We start from the raw sequence: 24,352 nt of genomic DNA, 5'->3' as shown, positions 1-24,352 counted from the left end.
GCAAATAAACGCACGGCACTCGCACGCCAGTGAAGGCTTCCAAACTTAATTGTTCGACTCAACACCCCTTTACTCCAGATATTATAAGCCACAACGAAAAGACGACTCCAGTTTCTCTCAAAAGAAACTTTATCAAACGAAGTCGTCCGAGATGTCTTTACATGTTAATAGAAATCAGTTTCAATGGTTCTATTACGCTTAAGTTGCGCTTCAAGAACGTGACTACACTTTGGTGGATTCATTTCCGTGCGCATAAGGTCGTCAGGTTACATTTACAGACGTCAACAGTTCTACAACCAAATCGGCGCAAAAACGAGCCAGCAAATTTTCCAATATATCAGCTTGCTTAGTTACATATAGCCTACGTCTTCAAGATCTACATTCGGGACGTGATCATAAATCCCAGCTAGACGGTGTCTGGTAGCTTAAATGATAACTTGGATAACAAATCGGCTTTTGCAGTGATTGTTGAAGAAAATCGCACGTGTCAAACTCGAACTTCTGGTGCAAGTATTCCAAAATTTGGCCCCAATATGCGCCGATCAGTTAAATCCGTGGAAAGTTGCAATTAATTTTGAAAAAAGTTGAAAAATTGCAGAAGTTGCATTTTGCCCGGTTGACTGAATAAAAGGTCAATATTCCGGCTCAGCTCCCGAAATACCCGTAAAAGCGTTACTACGGTGCTGATGTGTTTCAGTCGAATTTGGCCGTGTATTTCACCAAAATCGAAAATGCTTTCATGAAAAATCGAAAAAGTTGCAAAATTTTGCAAAAAGTTGCACGAAAAAAATGGATAAAAGTTGCACTATAAGATTGCTTCAAACAGTTTAAAACAGCATTCTACAAATCTTACGAGTATTTAGGAAGCTGCCGGAAGCTGTAAAAAAAAGTTGCAAAAGTTTTATCATGATTTATCGAAAATTTTCGCGCTTCGCGCTGGCTCCCTACACAGTGCGGCAAATTTCGTGGCAAAAGCGAACAACGTAATTGGGGGCAGGTTTATCACCCTATGGTAGCCCAACACCCAAGTTTTTTTGGGGGGGCCTGAAAAAGTGTTGTTTTGATCCTGCCAACGGGTATACGCCCGAAGGTGTTTAATTATTATTGAGAAGTCCTACCTTTTCAAACACACCTCACCTGTAAATCTGATTACGTGAGCAGTGCGAGGATAAAATTAATAGCAATATATATGCAATTCCGGATCATATTGGCCGATTCAATCATTAATTATAAAAAAAAATCGCGCGTGGCGCGTCTATGCGTGAAAAGCTGGCCCAGTCAAAGGCTCCCAATTTAGATGATAAGTATAACGGGAAACAGCGGATAGGATGAGGGGGATTTGAAATCGCGCACAGCGCGAAAAAATTTTGAAAAAGTTGCATGAAACTTCATAAAATACTCTATAATTTATGCTAATAGTTCACTAAATAATTTTGGGCACCCTTCGAGCTCGCTCCCCCCAATTGGGGGGCTTGGGGTGCGGCAGTTACGGTCCTGTCAATACCTATATCTATACCTATAGGTACTGCTCGTTCAACAGGAAAGTTAGCGCAAATTACATTGAAACAGCAGTAACGTAATCTTAGCAGTCTACTCACAATTTTCCTGCAATCCTAATTGAAAACTCTAGAGTCCAAGCCAAGCAAAAGTCGATTTCTCAATATTTTTGTGGGGGCCGCAAGAAGGCTAGCTGGGAGCCGCATGCGGCCCTCAGGGCCGCGGTTGGGAATCACTGGTATATACAATCAGGCATTACTGGACGACGAAAGTACCATACCGTTTGGTCAAATGATTGGACTTGCGCGTCTAAAACAATTAGTGTACCGCATGCATGTAAGATTGTGCGGTATGCTGACGATCTAAGCTTGAAGACCGATGCATATAACTAATACATATTGACTTTTCAGAGACGCTAGACCCGACTAGATTCACTCAGACAGGAATTCAGCCCCGCCGCAAACACTGGATCCGAAGTATTCCGACGTCGCTGATCAGTTCTCACAGTCTGCTACTTCCACTTTATCTTTGTATGTAATAAAATGGCTTTACTCAAAAGCTTTTACTGGATTCTAATACATACAGAAAAGTCGAAAGCTTTTATTGGGTTCTAATAAATTCAGAATCGCAAAAATTATAATATCATAGAAGGAAATTATCTCAATAAATATATGTGAATAAGTCTTGATACTCCCAGGATTCTTCGGCGAATTTTCTTTTTCTGGTGCTATGCTCCAGCATGATGCCATCGGCCAGGATTGTCAATGTTGCTGAAATAATAATTTACAGCAGAAATTCAATCATATACACACACTAACACTCCATTTACTTTTTTTTTATTGTAACACCGGTTCAATATCTATGTGAAAGCCAGAAGCAGAACAAGTTTTTTTACGTAAGCATAGATCAGTGGTGGTTGTTTGAAGTTACAAAACTCTGAATTTGTTAGGAAAAGTGAGGTTGAAATAATAATTACCTACCGTGACACGGCATCATCGTGATGTATGGCTTGATCTCGCTGCAATCTTGCACGTGCAGCAGCAAGGGGACGGGGTTCTGGCCACACCTCGTGGTCAACTGGTCAATGATTGAATGACAGATGTGCCTACAGAACTCGTTCTTCACCTTTGTACAGCATCCTTTGCGGTAAAGAAAGTATGATGACAAAATGTTCCTACTCCTGACTACAGCAGCTTATTGAAAAACACTGTACATTGGTGAGCACAGCAGCCTTCCTTATATTGGGCTGCAAAAGGGTCTTTCCGGACTTGCTTTTCTTCTTCTCTCTGCATCTGTTTTCATTGAAGTGCGGGACAGCTAGCCGTCCTCGTCCTTACAGAGGTTCCGTTTCCACAGGGTTGTAACCAAGTCACATGGTTCCGAGTCACGAGTCAATCTTACTTTTGTGGTTTTGACTCGAGTCAAGTCGAGTCATTTGCAATTCATAACCGAGTCGAGTCCGAGTCCAAGTCACCGTTTAAAGGGTCAAGTCCGAGTCATAGAGTTATGACTCGAATCCGAGTCCAAGTCACAGTATTGAAGTAATGTTCAACTTATGTTTTCAATCATGCTTGGGTGATATCGAATTCCTTGCTTGCCAAACATGCATATTTTGTCCCTATCAAAGTCTTGGCATATGTATATAAATGCAGATAACCGACAGTTCCTGGCCTCATTTGCCGATGCTACAGACAGACGTAACTGGCCGCCAATATGATAACTTTACTGATCTTAGAACTTTAAATCAAATATCTGTCTTGTCAGTCTGATTCAGCACAAGTTTTTATTACGAGCACATCGACGATAGCTCACAAATAACTTATAGAGAACCAACGAATTCACGTCTACATACTATCCGATAAAGAATCAACGAATTCACGTCTAGATACCAGCTGATGGAGTATCAACAGATGAATGTTTATGTAGAGGTATAGTTATTCTTTCACATTATCAGGTGGTTGACTAAAAAAATGTCAACTTTCTTGCTTAGCTCGCGAAATAGCCGCCGGAGCGTTACTTCTGTGCTGATTTACTGTATCTTAGTCGAATGTGCCCTACATTTACCAACAATTCTCAAAAAAAGGACAAAATCTCAAAAAGGAGGCTACTTCTTGAAATTGTTAGATTGCCTAAAAGAACTCAAATTTGGCTCAATTCCAACTAGTAGAAAGCAATGCTACGAGGGAAAATTTTGGATAAATTACAAATAGATACTTTCGAATTTTACCGGCTACCTCATGATATTGTTAGATTGTGTAAAAATACGATTGTAGCAAATTTGGCTCAATTCCAACTAGAAGAAGCGAAATTATTAGAGTGGAATATTTTGGATATGAACAAATAGTCGCGGCTTACTACTAGTATATAATTACATTATATGAAAGAATTTCTCACTGAAAATACTCCATTTATTTACAAATCCAAAATTTTCTCCTCTCATATTATCGATTCTACTTTTTAAAATTAAGCCAGATTCAGTGTTCTTTTTATGCAATACACCAATTTTATCAAGTTGCCACCAAGTAGGATAAAAAAGAAGGTATTTTGAACAGCCCTATTGTACAAACATCACACAACATTAGCCATTCATTACACGTGCACGACGCACATACCTAACAAACCGTCAAATGGACGGAGGGTATTGTATGTTTTCACAGACAGCAGATCAAATCGATGAGTTAGACTTCAAAAATACTGAAGTGGAAATGAGATCCTCCGATATGGTAAAGCGGCATGTCATGGTGCACTAGATGCAGGAATTGACAAGTATTTTTGAACCCCACTGAAGAGCATTGGATACTTATTCTTTCTAGTCGCCCAAAAATGCAAAGAATCATCTCCTTCAAGTTCAAATCTACACATGAGCTTATCAGTCTCTTCCGAGTACTTGACCATCTGAGTCATTTCATTGGCTCTAATTGAACTTTGCTTGGATTGTTTGCTTGTATAATTGAAAAGTCTTGAGTACTTTGATTGCGGAGGATCTATTACCTCTTTATCACTGGATGATTTTGTGCAATGCATTGCTACTATGTACCATTGTCTGTTGTTTTTCCGGCTGCATAGCTGATATTAGACGAGTGCAACGAAATCAGTGGTGACAAATAGCGATGTAGGCAGAATTCGTCAGATGCGTTGATCTAACTATTACGATTCGCAAATTTCTTCATCTTCAAGTCATATAAAATAAGTCGAGTCAATGACTTGAGTCGAGTCATGCGTAATGACTCGAATACAAGTCGAGTCAATCCAAATATTGACTCGAGTCAAGTCGGGTCACAAAAAAATCGTGACTCGAGTCTGACTCGAGTCGAGTCATGACTCGAGTCATTACAACCCTGCGTTTCCATGGGATCAATACATGAGATGGAAACAGAGCTATTTGCCTTGCACGTTGGCTTCTGTGCTTCCTCTACACAAGCCATCGCAAATTATAAGAACCTCAAGTACCATAAAATGAAGATTGAATAGTCCAGTCGGGCATGACCGATCAAAACAACGCAGCATCAGGTAATTTAGGCGAAGACAACAACCTACGATTGACTTAGACATCCCATTCAGTGTTCCATGTATCGGCAAACTCCTCCTGGTAGTACGTCATCGACATGGTTGCTGATTTTACAGCCGTTTCTCAGAGGTCGGCAGTTTGCACAGCGATATCTCAGAAAATACATAATTTTAGAAGTTAGGATGTACATTATTGGAATCAGCAGAAAAAACTCTACAAAATGAGCCAAAGTTGTTTTGGTCGATATAGTTGACCTTTAACAACGTCACAGAAATTATTCCGACTGAAGTTGACCGCTATAATTAAACATATGAATATCGGCTATAAAACTAGATAAACTTGAGTTGACAAACTTAGTGCCATCCGATTTTAAAATTAATCATGGATTATTTAACTCAACTCGACAGTCGACACTAAACACTATAATCGATGTGAGTGTTTTCTTTCTACGAAATCAGTTTATCATCTCGGATAAAATGTCTCAATCGCGCACTGCGATAACTACCTATGACTCCATTTACTAAATACCTCAATAGTGTCTGATCACCGACATTCAAACGTGTCAACAATGTGGGCACGCGCCGAAGTATTTTAGTATTGAAATAACTTAACAACGTGGATGTTGGTGATGGGTAAACAATGAGAACTGAGTATCATAAGACATGGACAAGGTCGGCAACAGAGTTGGATCAATTACATTATTTCAGTTCAATTACAATTACAATTACAATTACTTTCATGCATGTTTCAATTACATTACAATTACAATTACTCCATGCTAAAAATATCAAATTACAATTACAATTACAATTACTCCTTGCATGCTTCAATTACATTACAATTACAATTACAATTGCTGCTGTTGAACATGTAATTGAATAATCATAAATTCAATCGTGCTCCTTGACAACCGTAGCGTCGTATTTAACAACAATTCAAGTCTAGTTCAGATTGTGTAGAAATAAATGCGTTTATGTGCGTACATAGTATGCTATATAAGATGTCATTGTGACGTAAGACGAAATATAGGCGTGTTTTGTATGCTCGATAATTATGGCTCACGTAATTGGAAATGTAAAATGTTATTTACCAAATTTCCTATGGGTTAGGATTAAGGATAGGGTGCAGTATGTCGTTGAAAAAGTATTATAATATATGCACGTGTTGGATTTGCGTATATAGTATATAATTGAAGAAATAATATTATTTTTATCGAGGGACGTAGGAATTAGGATGAGGAGTAAAAACAAAACCGTGCTTTGTCAGATAAGACGTTATATAATATCCAGTGGTCTGGTTAGTTAGCCAGACGAAGTAACGATGCAGCATCGTGATCTGAAATCGTATTGTAGATTGCCAACCCACGGATAGATGCGCAAGATGTGAGTCACGGATGAATGCACCGACAAACGTACTGCAGAGCCGGCTAAAAGCAGCAAACTTTGTAGTCCTAGAGCTGGCGATCCATGCGTCCAAATTTGATGCATCTGGTCTTTATCGTAAGCTATTGATGTACTAATTCCGAAAATACAAAATAAAATCTCGTCAGGGCAATGTATCTGCTCCAAAATAGCCGTTTAAGGCCGACTGTTCTGAAAAGTGAGAGCGCTGCAGCAGCATGACCACAACAATTATCAATTACGCCCAGCGATTATTCAGAACAATGCCGATTCCCAGACTTTCACGACTATTTTGGGATGGTACCATTGCCTGGAAATATACTTTTATTGCGGAATCAGTGCGACACTAGCTTTCGATTAGGACCATACATATCAAATTTCGACGCTTGGATCGCCAGCTATGGGACTATCAATTCTGCTGCTTTTAGCCGGCTCAGCAGTTCGCTTCTCGGCGTATTCAATCGTGAGTCACGTGTTGCGGATCCATCCGTTGGTTAGTAATCTAAAAATTGTATACAATGGCAGCCGAGGCCAGCATAGCGGTAAAAATAAAAAAAAACTTCGCCCGCAAGGGCGCAGTCAAAGGCTTCCGCGAATGGATCCACCAAATTCCTTGTCGACATTTAAAGAGAATGCATTATAAGTCAAATATTTTATGTCGTGCTTGTCAGGTCTCAATAGCAATTTAATGTAATTGAAATTGTAATTGAGCAAAATTTTTGTCAAATTACAATTACAATTACACAAAATAAAAATGCTTCAATTACAATCAAATTACAATTACATTGAAAAATGTAATTAATTACATTCAATTACAATTACAAATTACAATTGATCCAACTCTGGCTGGTACTAGTATCAATAGACGAAATCCCAATAGTGTGGATACTTTACTATTCTTCGGAATTACATTGAAATGTCGGTCTTGGACGTATGAGTCTCGAGTCATATGACTTGGTTCGAGTCATGCGCAATGACTCGAGTCCAAGTTGAGTCTATACACAGATTGAAATGAGGACCTTTCAATATGAAACCATTGCGTTGTGCATCTACGATAGCAAATTTATCAAATATTTTCTTGAATTTGCATTACAGCATAGTGAAAAGTCGAATTCGCAAACTTGGTACACCATGGGTAGCACCGATCTAATTACTTACTTGCAGAAAATATCTAATTGAGAATCGGAGGGCGATGAAAACATAGATCGTTGATTTCCGAGCTGAACTTGTGTTTAAAAATGGATGGTTTCGAATTCCACCCCGCGATCAATGAAGAATTCAAAACACTGACCGATTTAGCAGTCGAAGTAAGGGATACAACGATTGCTTCCGATGCAATGCAAATTGAAGCGGATGCGGCAGCCTCGTTTTGGAGTTTTGGTTTCGGTATGGCAGCGTTTGGCGTTTTGTAAGGGGAAGCGATGCTAGAGAAGGCAATGATTTCAAAGAAATCCGCCAAGCTAAATGACAAACTAAAGACAGCGGACATTGACATCGCCACAAGACGTTAAAACGTTAAGACGTTAAAACTTTCATCGAAAAGTACAAAGCAAATAATGACCTGATTAACGCGCAAGCACCGAAAGGAATGGATGCCCGAATATGCCATTCGTACCTGATGCAGTTCATGGCTCAGGTAGAGAGAAAGAAAGGCACAATTACAGCGTCGATTTTCAAGCAATATGCGGCGTCTGCAAGAAAAGTCTTCGACATCAAAGAGATTGAAGCTGTTTACGACGCGATCGATGACCTAAACTGGAGTGAGCGCAATGAAGCTGACGTGCAGGAATTTATGAATACCTTGGTGGGATTGAAACTACACTGTAAAAAAAAAAACCTCGATTTACCGCGAAATGTTTGGAAGCACGGTAGCCAGACATTTCGTGGTAATGTAATATTACCGTTAGTCAATGTAAATTTAACTTACACACTTCCGGTAATCTCACTTTACACGCCAGACTGTAATGTAACAGTCACCTCCGGTGTATCCAATCTACATTTTCTCCTATATATTTACCACTGAGACTGTAATTTTACCGCCTACCTACATACATGCTGTCTGTGTAAATCAGGATTACATACCAGCTTGTAAATCCACGTACATCCCATACCTATCGCAAAGCAACCCAATGCTAAAATATCGCAAAAGCTTCTTCACACCCCAAAACGACTTTGGAACAAACTGTATATTCATTCATGATTCACGATGAGAAGGTTATCGATGGAAAAGTATTGCTGTTTGAAGTCTAATTCTTCTTTAGGAGACATGCAGTAACACGAGTGGTCTCCCACCATCGGCCAAACTTCCAATGGTTTCTTTTTCTCGTCCTCATTCCTTCTGTGTAACTAGTATCTTGCAGTTCCCCTAAAAAGAATTCGTGCGTGAGTCGCTATATTAAGCAAAGTTCCTAACCTAGACATGACATTATAAAGACTACTAAGACAAATAGGCGAACAAAAATATAACAATTTTTGAAGTACCGCTACTGGTACATTGTGTGATGACGGCTCTGCCTTTTACATGATATAGCAGAGATTAATGACTTACCTCATCTAATGCAGTGGTTTTCAACCTTTTTTGACATGCGCCCCCCTTGGCGATGGCCAAAAAAATTGCGCCCCCTGCACTTATCGTCATGTCAATAAGAGCACATCATCTAATATAGAGATAGGCTATGTTAATCTGTCCATATCAATTCCCGGTGAACTCCGGAGGTCCGGACTATTATACTTTCCACAAAGACCTATTGTACGCACCGAAATTGCGAGTGGCAATGTTATGAGTAGTTGCTGGGATTTCATATTTTCACGCAGAGCGGAACGCGAAAATTTTTTAGATTCACGAATGACTACCGTAAGTAATAGTAGCAGTATCACACATTACTGTCAAATATTTCTCTTTTTTCAGCCCATGTGATCAAATTCACCGGTAGGGTTCATGGAGGGAGTACTTTCGAAAATTTAGGGCAAGTTATACATGATAATGCATCTTCGTGTGGGCCAATTGTTATTAGTCATGCACTTTGTTGCATGCTGTTATTTCTTGGCCCATTCTTGGATTGTCCATCGTATCGGTAGTGGAAATATATTGAAATCGCCCAAATGTACCATAAAAAATTTCTTCCGTGACGAACACACGTTTCTGATTCCAAATATTCTACTGACTACACACAGGTGTGATGCTGAGAACGGTCTTGGCACACCAAAGATATTACGCTAAACGTACCGGTGAAGTTGAGCGCGACTGCTGGAGTTTGCATTTGGCGAGCTTTCTTGAATACAGAATAAGTTTCATCTTCACCAATCGTCTTCTGAAAATGGTTGCAAAACACGTTTAGTCAGAATTCATACGGAATTGGTCAATTTCTCGCGTTCACCAAGTTGAGAACCACTGATCTTATGTATTGAAGCAAAAGGTTCCTCATTTGAGGTGACATGTGTGCCAAACAAATCCAGCACTCCAGCAGTGGATGAAAACATCTCTATGCTATGGCCCGAAAATGACATAAACATTCCAACAGTTTCAACTCCTCCGCGGCGGAGTATGTGGTGTCACAGGTCACTATATAAGTCGACTAATATCCCAAAATAGAACAAATAATGCGGCGAATGGAATATTTCAATCATGAAATCTAAGTCATCCCGGTGGTGTGCACAGTCGTATATATTCACGGTAACGAATGCTATGTAGTACTATACCTTTTACGATGCGTATCCCATTCAGCATTCCTAGGAATCTTCAACGATCGTGTCCACTTTCTTCACGCACAACAAGCTTCCCTCCACCCTTTGCTCAAATCTCATTAATGGCCACTTGGCCAGACGACGATACGACACTCGAACGATTTTGAAATAAGCGGTATTCATCCGATGACATGCCACCAATCATATCTATTGGCCACTTCGTTATCATGTTTGATTTAGGTCGTTTTTTCATACAGAAACATTCATCATTACATATAGTCCCTCTCTTTTCCATCTTATTGCGTATAAATTGATATTTCTTCCATGTGTTGTGCACTACTTACCGTACCTACTAAACCAGACGCTGCTTGTGATGTCGCAGGGGTGCGTTGGTTGTTTACTTCGAATCTCAGAAAAATCAGTAACGCGTAACGTTAACCTAATGTAACCTATCACAGGTCGCCTTGCTCGCCATTAACAAATGGTCAACAGAGCTTGCGTTGCTGATATTTCTAGTTTCCCGAACAACATTATACATCCTAAACTGATATTCTAACTCATCAGTCCTATCCGTGACAAGGAATGTAACCAGCGAGACCGGCATTATAGCCATAGCCTTATAATATAATACAGTGGCTATGGTTTATCACATTAGCTACGATTGTCGGTTGTTTCTTTTACCCTGCTATTTACTATACTGGGATCGGTACTAGGGCCAACAATTTCCGTATGACAGACGCCAATCTCGCGAACGAGGTTGAATCAGGTCAAATAATCACCACGAGAATGATATCAGTAACATTCAGTTCCACGCATACATTGGCTGCATAGATTTTCAAGCTAATCAATGTTGCCAATAGCCTGGTAAACTTCAGCAACGAGTAACTGTCAGTAATTTTGCGAAGAAATTCTGGCAACTTGACTTTTCAGCTAAATTGAGGTAATATTACATATCAAAATGTAAAATTACAAGCTACGCACAGTTATTGGCGGCGACCGGTAATTCGTTGCAAAATTTACAGAGGTTTCCCAGTAAATTTACCAGATTTTTTACAGTGTACCGGAAATAGCTAAAATTGGGATCACGCTGGTTCAAGGAATGGCAATGTCAGTCATGGAAAAAAAAATGGAGAGAGGAAACAACACAATCGAGGAATGCGCCAAGTCCGCGGGGATTCCACTCGGAGAAGTCGATTCCAATGCGTTTGGAATGATGGACGCGTTAGGCAAGTTTGCGACGGTCGTTGCAGTTGCGATGTCTGTCGTAGATATCGTTCTGGAAATCATGGATATCGTCGACGTGGTCGAACAATCCAAGAAGATGTGCGACGAGCTGAACGGCAGAATCAAGAAAAATTACATGTCGTACTACAGTAGTATTCAAGAGGCGTGTAAAGAATACAAAAAAGCTGTTGCTGGGAATCGTACTCGTATGCAGTTGAAGATCTGGCATGCAGAATAAAAGCCACAACGTAGTTGGTGAGATGCGGATATCAAGGCAATACTGATCATAATATAAAGACTTACTGTTGTTATATATATCAATACGTAAATTTGTTGATGATAGCAATTATGCCAAGGACGATAGCAATAGACGATTGGGCATACGAAGTTTTTTTGTCAGTTATTTGAGAAGTTCGAGTTTCTATTGATGAAATTGTAATGAATTTCTGCTGTATAGTGAACATTAACACGCTCGATTCTTCCAGCAATATTTGCCACGATTTATTTATACATATCGTATTGTTTGACAAATGTTACCATTCTTCCGACCAGCGATTGCATCGATCTCCGTAACCCTTCGTGGTAGTTCTTGAATCTGAAATATGTTCTCCTTCAAGACTTTGGACATCAATATTTCTCAACATTAGGACTGTTTTCGGCTTTTATTCAGATTCGAAATGTCGGTCGATATTGTTGTTGCTTGTGGTGTTCATGGTGTTTGTCGACTACTATGGTCATTTACACCAGGAGATATCCCTTCTTTTTGATTCCGTATCTGCATGATTTATCTGCCTGGTAGGAAATGAGGATAATTCATACCAGTAGGCCCACTTAGTTATTCCCCACTATGTGGACAAAGTCACGAAAATGAACACATACTAATTTATTAATCTAGGATGAATAACACCGATTGGTCCTAAACTGCAGTCACGTCACTCTGTACTCAAGCAGAGGTAGTCAGCGCTAGTCCTCGGTACGTGAAAGAAACGCCGGAATGTCACTTCAATCCCCAGTGGAAGTCAATTGTAACTCCCAAGAACTACACATGCCAATCAACTGTTACGTCACAATTAAAAATTTGTCAGGTTGGTAACACTAATATATGGGATTCGTAGTGTGCGCCATATTTTTCCGGCCATATGCATATGTGCAACCAACCAGTACAGCAGTACATAGTAGGGATGGTGTGAACTTCTGAAAGGTTCAAGTTCGTGTGAACGCGAACCTTTTTGAAAGGTTCTGTGTGAACGCGAACGTGAACCTCATGACGTCACGTGACGTCATATTGCTAATTTCAACCCTTTATTTCAATTAAGTGATTGCCTATAGTAATGTATTGTACATGTACATTGTACACGATACTTAGCAACGACTCGAGCCACATAATGGCACAGTGCTGAAGTTGGCTACATATTGACGTTTTCAAAACGTCTCCAAATGTATCAACTGAGGCAATCAAATGATATAATAATCCCATAAAATCAATATCTTCCGTCGCTTTGCCAACAATTTCGTCGAGGAATTGCCAGGGAATATAAGCGTTAACGATCTCGGCCTGACCGAACAATGTATTCGGCGTCTGAGTATTGCTACATGGATATTGAGCAGACTGTAAAGCGAGTTTCTATACTTACCCCACTAACAAGTCATACAACAGCAGCCAACACCCCAATCGCACGGATCTGGTTTTTATGATACAGTATACATATGAAGTCAAGATTGACCCCGTACGCCTGCTAGATTTTTGCATCAGAAAACCATATCAATCTCATTGATTGGTTGAATAACCATCATTCGCTGACTACATGCAGTTCGCTCTTGATGTTATGTGATTGCGAGTCAAGCTCACAGCAAAGAGTCACTAAATATTCACAAACGGAAAGCTGGATATTTCGAGCAAACTTTTGTGACAATGCAAGAAAAATTATTGAGAGTGTCAAGGTGCATGCTCGTTTAAGATTGTTTTTTATGCTGCCTGCGCCATGCATAGAGTGGCCCGCAGTTGAAATACAATAAATTTGAACCAAAGATGTTATAATAAAGTGAAAATTGCAATATATGAAAAAGGTTCTCAGTGCAGAACCTACCAAGGTCCTGTTGTGAACGCGAACCTCAAAATGTCCAAGGTTCACACACAGAACGCGAACGTGAACCTCGCGTACACACCATCCTTAGTACATAGGCTACCCACTACAGTCAAACTCAACTAGCGTCGCGGGCCGGACCTGTCAGATAGTTCCAACATGTTACCTCAAAATCCATGCCCTTGCTTTTCACTTACAAGTACTGTACTATCAAGTCTATATACATAATAGTAGGGATTGCATGACACTTAGGATATTAGTGATAAATTTTAGCACCATCGCTATTCGCAAATAGCGGAATTGACAGAATACGATAATTGGCCGGTTAAATACAGCTGTAACGACGTTATAGGTGGGCATATTTCTATGCTCCTTTTGTTTTAGTCTTAATCTGGCGTTAGCCCAGCGTATGCGTTTGAGGAATATAACTGTAAGCGGATGTTGGAATTTGGTGTAATAATATATTTACTCGCGATTCGATTCTCCGGAGGCCGAAGGCCTTTTTAGCCATGCGGTATCAGCAGTGCGACCACCTATATTTGAAATATATATTTGTGTAACTATTGGATTGACCATGAATACGCCACATATAATGTTTTCGCTCCGGCCTTGTAGCTTATGTGAATAACTACCTTTAGATTCATATTTACGTAAAACTCAGTGTGCACTTTTTTGCCTTCTCGGCATTGTGTGCCAATGTCACCGACTCGTCCCTATATTGGGCACTAGACTGAAACCACAACAACGCTGTCGGATGGTTATGATGTGGCCTATGGAAACATGCCAAACATTTGCTGTCTTGATGGATTATCTAATGAAGTGTCTTACCTACTTTTACAATATTGTAATAGTTATTGCTCTGCAGGCCGGATGAAATCGTCTGGCGGGCCGTATGTCTGACACCCCTATATTACAAGCTTGTATACGTCAGTGACATATCGTTAGGGGAGGCAAGTGAGACATTGCCTCACATGTCGTCAGGGATGTGTGAGGGAAAATTGTGAAACCTTCAATTACAATTGGTATTTGCTATCGATGACTAGATTTTTAACATTCTTTTTCCCAAAATCACGGACTTTTCATATTAATTCTTCGATAATAGAGCGCAAAAGGAGAGGTAAAGCACATATGAGGCACATACGGGCCAAGCCTCACTTGTGATAGCTCAACTTATCGTAAATTGCATAGAATTTAAAATCATTGATATTAAGCATGTAATGGTCGCGCTGATTCCAAAAATGTAAATGTTAATCGACCTCTAAAGTATTCTGCGTAACCTAAGACGGCGCTACACACCTACATTTTTACGGTGATGCTAGAAAGCTACTTACCAATCAAGAACATGGATAGCGTTGTTATTAATTTGAATTTGTAAGTGTGAATGTCACTTCCAAGGCAGTTAATTTCTCGGCGTAGATCAGGAAGACAGTGTGGGTTTGAAAACTGCATTTTCCGACCAGCGTCGCCATGTCTGCTATTCTCTTTGATCAATCAAGGTATCGTGCAATCCAAGATTTCGAGGCGGGTACATCGAATTCGCGAGTGGTATTAGTCACCGACACCACAGCAACTCAAATGTGGGGATTTTGAAAAGGGGTACGAACCCCCGACCCTGGGTAACCCATTGCGAAAAATTATTCGGGCCGTCCTGAAAATTTACTAACAAGTTGCCGCAATATTGATAAATTCAGTAGAAAATTGAAAATTTGTCAAAGAGCTCCATCTTGTACCCAGAGCCATATATGACTCACCAGCCATAGGTTCCCGACCACTGCACTAGGAGATTAGATTAGAATTGAACACAGGTTGTGCAGTTCGTAAAATTATCTCTGACCATATCACAAATTGCAAAGTAAAGTGCATTTTCATCATGTATTATATTGCCGACCAGAGTTGGATCATTTGTAATTTGTAATTGTAATTGAATGTAATTAATTACATTTTTCAATGTAATTGTAATTTGATTGTAATTGAAGCATTTTTATTTTGTGTAATTGTAATTGTAATTTGACAAAAATTTTGCTCAATTACAATTTCAATTACATTAAATTGCTATTGAGACCTGACAAGCACGACATAAAATATTTGACTTATAATGCATTCTCTTTAAATGTCGACAAGGAATTTGGTGGATCCATTCGCGGAAGCCTTTGACTGCGCCCTTGCGGGCGAAGTTTTTTTTTATTTTTACCGCAATGCTGGCCTCGGCTGCCATTGTATACAATTTTTAGATTACTAACCAACGGATGGATCCGCAACACGTGACTCACGATTGAATACGCCGAGAAGCGAACTGCTGAGCCGGCTAAAAGCAGCAGAATTGATAGTCCCATAGCTGGCGATCCAAGCGTCGAAATTTGATATGTATGGTCCTAATCGAAAGCTAGTGTCGCACTGATTCCGCAATAAAAGTATATTTCCAGGCAATGGTACCATCCCAAAATAGTCGTGAAAGTCTGGGAATCGGCATTGTTCTGAATAATCGCTGGGCGTAATTGATAATTGTTGTGGTCATGCTGCTGCAGCGCTCTCACTTTTCAGAACAGTCGGCCTTAAACGGCTATTTTGGAGCAGATACATTGCCCTGACGAGATTTTATTTTGTATTTTCGGAATTAGTACATCAATAGCTTACGATAAAGACCAGATGCATCAAATTTGGACGCATGGATCGCCAGCTCTAGGACTACAAAGTTTGCTGCTTTTAGCCGGCTCTGCAGTACGTTTGTCGGTGCATTCATCCGTGACTCACATCTTGCGCATCTATCCGTGGGTTGGCAATCTACAATACGATTTCAGATCACGATGCTGCATCGTTACTTCGTCTGGCTAACTAACCAGACCACTGGATATTATATAACGTCTTATCTGACAAAGCACGGTTTTGTTTTTACTCCTCATCCTAATTCCTACGTCCCTCGATAAAAATAATATTATTTCTTCAATTATATACTATATACGCAAATCCAACACGTGCATATATTATAATACTTTTTCAACGACATACTGCACCCTATCCTTAATCCTAACCCATAGGAAATTTGGTAAATAACATTTTACATTTCCAATTACGTGAGCCATAATTATCGAGCATACAAAACACGCCTATATTACGTCTTACGTCACAATGACATCTTATATAGCATACTATGTACGCACATAAACGCATTTATTTCTACACAATCTGAACTAGACTTGAATTGTTGTTAAATACGACGCTACGGTTGTCAAGGAGCACGATTGAATTTATGATTATTCAATTACATGTTCAACAGCAGCAATTGTAATTGTAATTGTAATGTAATTGAAGCATGCAAGGAGTAATTGTAATTGTAATTGTAATTTGATATTTTTAGCATGGAGTAATTGTAATTGTAATGTAATTGAAACATGCATGAAAGTATTTGTAATTGTAATTGTAATTGAACTGAAATAATGTAATTGATCCAACTCTGGTACCAGCTGGTACTTGAAAATGCGGTCAGAAACTGCTAAAAGCGAGGAAAAATACTATATTATGAATGCAAACCATTCGATATCACCAACCAGAGTTATAAAAAGTAGGTTTAACAGAACTTTAAGTGGAAACTGAGCAGTCAACACAATGACTTGGACTCGGACTCGAGTCATTATCAGAGGTGGTCAAAGTAGTCAAGAAAGCTACTCAAGTAGAAGTAGAAGTAGCGACGCAAAAAATTTACTCAAGTACAAGTAGAAGTACTTCTTCCATAAGCAACCTGAAACTACTTGAAGTAGAAGTAAAATTTGCTGGCTTTAAATCTACTCAAGTAAGTAAGTAGTTTTCAAAACTGTCATAATACGTTCGCATGGACTTTCAAAAGCTGCAAATTGAGCTATACGGAAGGTCCAGAGAGCTTCATGTACAATGCATATTGATGCATCCCTGAAGGTATAAATTTCCGACAGCATGAGCGTTCGACTGAATCATGTGATGAAAATGACAGTTTTGCTATACTAATCTTTTGTTTGCTCAAACATCCCGTTTTAGAAAATGTCATGGCGTGTTCCCTCACGCATATTACGGCATTTAGTTTAGTCGAAGAACAATACGGAGAAGTTGTATCGATACGATGTAAACACTTTGCGAGATTCAAATACGATAATAAAAAAATATAACGTAACGTAAAAATGCCATATAGTGTAATTGAAATGTAGGAAAATAGACGGCGATGCTACACTTTCTATCAAACTTGAACATATATGTTCTCCTGATAAAAGAAGTGAAACTAATTAGAACGAGAACTTTCAATACTACATCAGAAAAGCGGAAAATATATTTTGTCTTTTGTTGAGACAGTTTTAACCAGGGCTTTGGAGCCGGAGCCGGAGCCCGGAGTCCCGGAGCCGTGTATTTTTACCGGAGCTGGAGCCAGAGCCGGAGCGCTACATAAAATTCAGCCGGAGCCGGAGCCAGAGCTGGAGCTTGTTATTTCAGGGGTAGCTCTGGCTCCGACGTATTTCATAAGATGCTATGCAACAACCATATCTGCTGAGTTCACATAATTCAACAGCAGGCCTTCGCGAAATTAAGAATATTTTCGTCTTTGGCGCTACCTTTTCCGACCAACCATATTCCTGAGGATTTAACAGCAGATAGCAGTCATATGTTTAATGTTCAATTTTCATACACGAGTGCCGAACCTCGGTGTGCGAAATATGCCTGTGAATATTGTGGGTATTCGGCATACCCGGAATTTCATCATCAGCATAACCTTGTTGGCCAATTGTACGGTTCGAAAATAATGATCACTAAGTATTACGCGAAATAAGAGAGAGGAAAAAAACGTGATTTCGTTGCACATGTCGATATGACGAGCACGAGCCGAGAAATTCCCTCTCATCGTTGCTATGAATCAAACGAGCAAATAATACTCGTTCTTTCGTGATAGTTCTTCAATCGGGCCGCGAAATTGGACATTGGACAGTGTTATTGAGTATGCAATCAGACTTGCTAATTGGAATTTATTACTGCGCATGATCGTTAATTCACTCTAGTATGGATTTTCGAGCGTAAATAGGGGATGGCAGAAGAGTAGCCCAAAACGCCGTTTCACTCAGCAAACAATTGTAGCGGTGCGAGCTGCTCAATGCGATGTCAGGACCCCATGGTATTTTATGTTGGAGTCAAATTACTGATTTGATACGCGATTTCCAATTTGCAGTCATCTGTTTCGTGAATTTATTCTTGATGTCTGCTTGATACTCTAGTATTCCCGGATTATCGCGCACTGTGACTTGCAAATGTGCAATGTGTATACTACATAGTTTAATTCGTTATGGGCATGACGCAATGTGCATGGCACAGTGCTCAATTCGATTATTCGATTCGTTTCAACGGGAAAATATCAAACTCCGATAAACTTGATCGACGCCATATGGATTGGTAACGAGTGTACCAATATCGAACGTCAAACCATTGGCCATTGGTACAACTCGAATTTCTATTAACGTCGTGATATCCGCCCATACTGCTCTTACTAGAGTTAAAGTTGAATAATAATCGCACATTTAAAGATTGAATTGGGCTGTAAGGCTTATGTTAACGAGTACGGTGTCAGTGTTAAAACGCCGCTCCAGAATTCTAATGCTGTACACAGCAATGGCACGGAGTAAAGTGCGTTCTAGTGCAACTGTGATGTTATCGACTATTGACAAGTATTCAATATGACGTCACCAGCCGGTACGGCGGCACCTATATGTCTACGTTGCTGCATCCGATGTTACTGAAGGCTGACTGACTCTAGATTACTATAGATAACCATACCGGTAAATTAGTAATCTATATATAGACCAGGGGTGGCCAACCTTTTCGGCTAAACGGTTACATGAAATTGACGAACGAATGCGCTGCCCACTAGCCACACCAGGCACGTAAAATTTTCAAAGTTAATATTATTATTATTATTTGGGTATATCACGGGTCAACTGTATACCACCCGATGGGTTCAGTTTGCAAGGACAGTACTATTCGGCATATGAACACATCGATATCGAAGATTTCCGCTAATATACGACAATCATAGTAGTTAAGTAGATCGCTCGCGAGCGGCTAATTTTTGCATGGGGTTCTTATGGGCCCGCTGGTGACTCGTATTGAAAACTCGTGTTGGTGACTCGTACTTTTAGACCCCCCTCTCGCTCGTGATTCGTAATGGGTTCTTATGGACGCGGCGGTGACTCGTACTTTTGGGTATAGGCTGCGGCGGTGACTCGTATTGAAAACTCGTGTTGGTGACTCGTACTTCGGGTATAGGCTGCGGCGGTGACTCGTATTGAAAACTCGGGCAATTATGTCTTATGGCGGGGTGGCGAGCGGCTGGAAAACCGGGGGTGGCGAGCGGCTCCTTATGCCTTATGGTGGGGTGGCGAGCGGCTATTGCGTCTTATGGCGGGGGTGGCAAGCGGCTCTTATTTCTTATGGCGGAGGTCGCAAGCGGCTGAGAAACCGGGGGTGGCAAGCGGCTTTTATGTCTTATGGCGGGGTGGCGAGCGGCTATTGTGTCTTGTGGTCGCACGGTAACCCTTTTCAGCATAGGGATAGCTCGCACGCGGCTTCGTTGTTGGCATGTCGTACTTCGTGTTGAATATGTATCAAGTAAATAGTCATGTGATTGGTCCTTAGGTAATGTGTATATTCCAAATTACGGCGAGTACGACAATGATATATCGTTATTCTTATGGACGCGGCGATGATTCGTACTTTCAGGCATCTCTCACGCGGTGTTGAATATGTACGAGTCGCCAACAATAACCGCGCAAACGGAAACGTGGTTTGTCGTGAGGATTAAGCAGTGCGTGCGACAGACGGCGATTCGAATATCAACAATAGTCGCGTTCGCAAACTAACACTTCAAAAAGATGTGAAATATTTGTAAAATCCTACGATCGCTCACAAGATACCACTTCCGGCATATCAATCTATCACTCAATACACAACCGAAGTTGAATTGTAATTGAATGCGTAAATTTATCACCTCGACATCAAAATTCGAAGACAACAACTTGATGCTTTATGTTCTCACTCTAATTTCATGATAAGTGTAATAAGTGCCGAATAACAGATACACCACCGGCGAGACTTGAATACCAACAAATTGTCACTTATTTCTATTCTAGCCGTAATCCTTTGTGAAGTTAACGCTTATTCAAAAAGGTGTGAAATATTTGCAAAACCCCGCGATCACTGACAAGATAATGTCTCGGACATAACCATCTTTCACGACTTGGTGTCATAACCATACCGATCGCTCACGCGGTGAAATTTTAGTAATCAGTTTGTCACAGAACTTGATTTCGCTGGTAAGATTTAATAAGTAACGAATAACAGACCGCCAGTGTCGGTAACTGGAATAGCGACAAATTGTCACTTATTTCCGCTCTAACCCTAATCCTCTGTGAAGTGAACGCTTATTCAAAAGGGTGTGATATAATTTTAAAACCCGACGACCACTCACCGGATAATGCTTCAGACATAGCAATCCCTCATACCCGCTCACAAGGTAATATTTCGGTAATTAGTTTGTCCCAGAACCATCGCAGACGGTGATTCGAAAACCAACAATTTGTCACTTGCCCGCGATCGCTATATGTTTCACGCCTCTCGAATAGTGGCTGACTTTAGTTGCGTGATAAGATCCATGAAAATATTCAATCGATGTGTTAGTTTGTCAACTTGAAATGTAACTCACTACACAAATCAAGTTGAATCGTATTTGAATGTATTGATTCGACCCAACTCAAATCCTATTAACGCGATCTGTTGAATCGAACGTAACCTGAATATTACTGACGCCAACATTCACCCTCATCGGATCATTCACACATTCCACGCCGCTGTTTTAACACTTATAGAATCAATACCAACTATCTCTGACCCGATAATATTCAATCATTTTGGTAATTTGCCAACTTTAAATCCATTCGCGGGATGTACTAAAGGTAAATCCAAATAATCCAGAATGAAATATTTGGACTTTGACATTGTGCGAATTGAAATAGGTTTGACAAACATGACTACCAACTTTCACCCAGTCACATTTCAAGATTATACTTTGAAACAATCCTTGAAACTGACAACTCTATTCACGACTGAGTTTTCCGAGCAACTCGGTAAGGTCATAGTTACTACCGCATTACCTAATTTACCCGACCAACTCGTCATGATCATTCCTGAAATCAACACAAACATGACTACTGACTTGAGTCAACCACAAAACAGCATAAAGTTTTAAATCCGCTTGTAGCTTACGGCTTATTTGAATGCGGGTTATGTTTTGTTGTAATTGAGTGTACGGAAATAGTATTACGTCTCGACATCTCACCATCTTACTATACTCAAAGAGTCAACCACGAAAACATTGTCAAGTAAATCCGTTACCCAACCAACTCAAACAGTATCAGTATGAAAAACAGCCAAACATACACGAATCCATACAATCACTAAAACCTAAAATCCATAACAAGCTTGGTTGTATTCATATCCCTACACATCTTTTTTTATTCAGCTTGAAAAGTCGTTACTATTCTGTAAGATTGAGGAATTACTACCCGGTATATTCTGCAAGACAAACTAATTACTACTCGGTATATTTTGTAAGACAAAAGTAATTACTTCTCAGTGTCGGCGACTTGAGATTAACATAATATGTTTGAGTATACGAGATTTGAAAGTCCGACCAACGTAGTTGAGAATTCATTTCTTACAATCGAACGATGGTGTTATATTCAAAGTTATCATGCTGTGAACATAAGGATTGACACATTGATTTGACATATGAGATTTGTAATAGTTGATCATTACTTTATTATTAAATTATTTGCGTTAATTAGACCCGGCGTTGTGGTAAATGTTATGACAGCAACAGACTTTTCAGTACCAATGTTATTAACATATTAAGCTGTAAAACTATGTATGTCTGAAATGTTCTTGATAGGAAAATTACTCCACCTTGGTAAAAATCACTCGGCGTATCGCGGATATCAGAAAATATTTCCAGTAACCAAGACTAAAGATGAAACGACAATATCGGTATTATTACATTCAACAATCAGTACAATTATTAAAATCTATCGTTTGCGATAAACAGCACTAAAGATGCAATAATTCCAGTATTCATACATTGAACATCCGATACAAAATGCTTTATTATCCCGATTCCCAACGGGTAATTGAAACGACTAAGTGTAGAATCAGTATATCACAATATCGTTACTATTGAATCCAACGATTTATTGTCGGAATTTGTGACAGAGAATTGAAACATATGCACTTTACAGAGTATGAAAATATCACTTTGAGTATCGAGTACCGTTCGAAGCTAGCGATCAATTCTTAATCATTTCAGTAACTCCCCATTGTGCGTGCTAAATGTAAAATATCGCTAGGTTATACACTCTAAGACTTTGATTATTGTAAAAGTAAATTGTGATATGTTTGTTAGATGCATCCAATTCAACTAGAAGTGTCTAGTGCCCAACACTCGTAATATCAAAAAAGTACTTGCTACACTGTTATTTGCTAAACGTGTTTTGCATTGTTGTTCATTTCTAGTATTGATTGAAATCATTCTTGAACCCTCAAATAATAATTCCCGACATGAAACCAAGCCGCTGAAAGTCGTTACCATCACGAAGATACAATGTGTACGATGTTTGTCAAATGTGTCCTACCTGGCCAACAGAAAACAATTTTCACTAGCTTGGTAATGAAACCGAAGTCTCCATTCGATATTTTGTTTGTGTCAAATACTTTACAATGAACACATTTGCGTGGTTGAGCTTTACATCATCAGACTGCCATCTGTACATCAAGAATACATCCGACTTGTAACTGGGTCGTTTACCTAACCGAGTTGTATGCACAGTTTGATATTTTTGTCATTTAGTGATTGCTGAACATACCACTTCGAAATACCGCGTTGATCTCAATTTCCATCATCGTGATAAGTGAAGTACATTTGTTTTGAATTCATAGCAATAGGCTTTTCTATGGTATGATAAATTATTGACAAGTTCTGCTTAGAAGATTGGTTGCATATCACGAAAATAATATACCACACATATTATTACTGTTACTCCATTCATCGGTATTTTTTCCGTTGTCGATTTTCAAACGAGTAAAATTTATTACTTGAGTTGCTCTGCTTACTATATTTAAATGTAAACTCACCCGTCTTTCAACAACAAACAATGTTAAAAAAAGTATGCAATCAAACACAACAAGTTTTACGATACTAATTATTATCCCACATAACCCATTTCTTACCGAAGACATATGAAATATATTCATGTTACACGAAAATATTCGCTCATGCTACAAACCTGTACAATGATTGGTGGTGCTTTCAAACTGTTTCGATACCTCAAGAACTTTATTGTCTGAATGGTTGTTCATGTATCGTAATAATCAAGTAGTTCAACACAGAACTAGTATTAACAGAAACACCAGAGTTGTTTACACAAAAGTTTGTATGCGTACAGTATGCGAATACCATGTGTAAGTCGAGCGCAATTGCGGTATCCATCCAAGTTTAGTTAACACAAATTCATTACAACGGAGCCGCGTAAACCTTCGTGAAAGAAAAGCATACCCACTTCCCGAGGCTTCTGTCAATGTCATAACAATAAATCAGATACTCCAACAACAGAGTACATATGTTTTCTAGTCACGATCCTTACATCTTTCACATCCTTGCGTGCAGGGTGAGGGTGAGACGTCACCTCATCAACGATCACTATACTTACAAGGCACCGGATGAGCGATAGGGCGTGTTTTTGGGGATCCCCCCTTGTCTCACCCTCACCCTGCACGCAAGGATGTGAAAGATGTAAGGATCGTGACTAGAAAACATATGTACTCTGTTGTTGGAGTATCTGATTTATTGTTATGACATTGACAGAAGCCTCGGGAAGTGGGTATGCTTTTCTTTCACGAAG

The 24,352-nt window shown here is 39.6% G+C and overlaps 1 protein-coding gene across 2 annotated transcripts in view; it reads right to left on the bottom strand.

The window, feature by feature from the left end:
• LOC145453228 (uncharacterized) overlaps positions 1–24,352 on the bottom strand; it is a 378,716-nt gene that overhangs the window by 59,880 nt on the left and 294,484 nt on the right. The window contains exon 1 of one of the 2 annotated variants that reach the window (XM_080331211.1): positions 7,499–7,892. The exons of the other annotated variant lie outside the window; for it this stretch is intronic. Coding sequence (XP_080187337.1) covers positions 7,499–7,503 — 5 coding nt within the window. The 5' untranslated portion in view covers positions 7,504–7,892. Of the gene's footprint in view, positions 1–7,498; positions 7,893–24,352 lie in introns of those variants that run through there. 2 annotated transcript variants of the gene reach the window in all.

The sequence above is a fragment of the Botryllus schlosseri genome, chromosome 13 (assembly GCF_051294905.1).
Source record: "Botryllus schlosseri isolate E-star chromosome 13, Bs_hap1, whole genome shotgun sequence".
NCBI classification, from domain to species: Eukaryota; Metazoa; Chordata; class Ascidiacea; order Stolidobranchia; family Styelidae; genus Botryllus; species Botryllus schlosseri.
The sequence above is the reverse complement of the archived record's forward strand: the minus strand, read 5'-3'. Positions and strand labels throughout refer to the sequence as shown.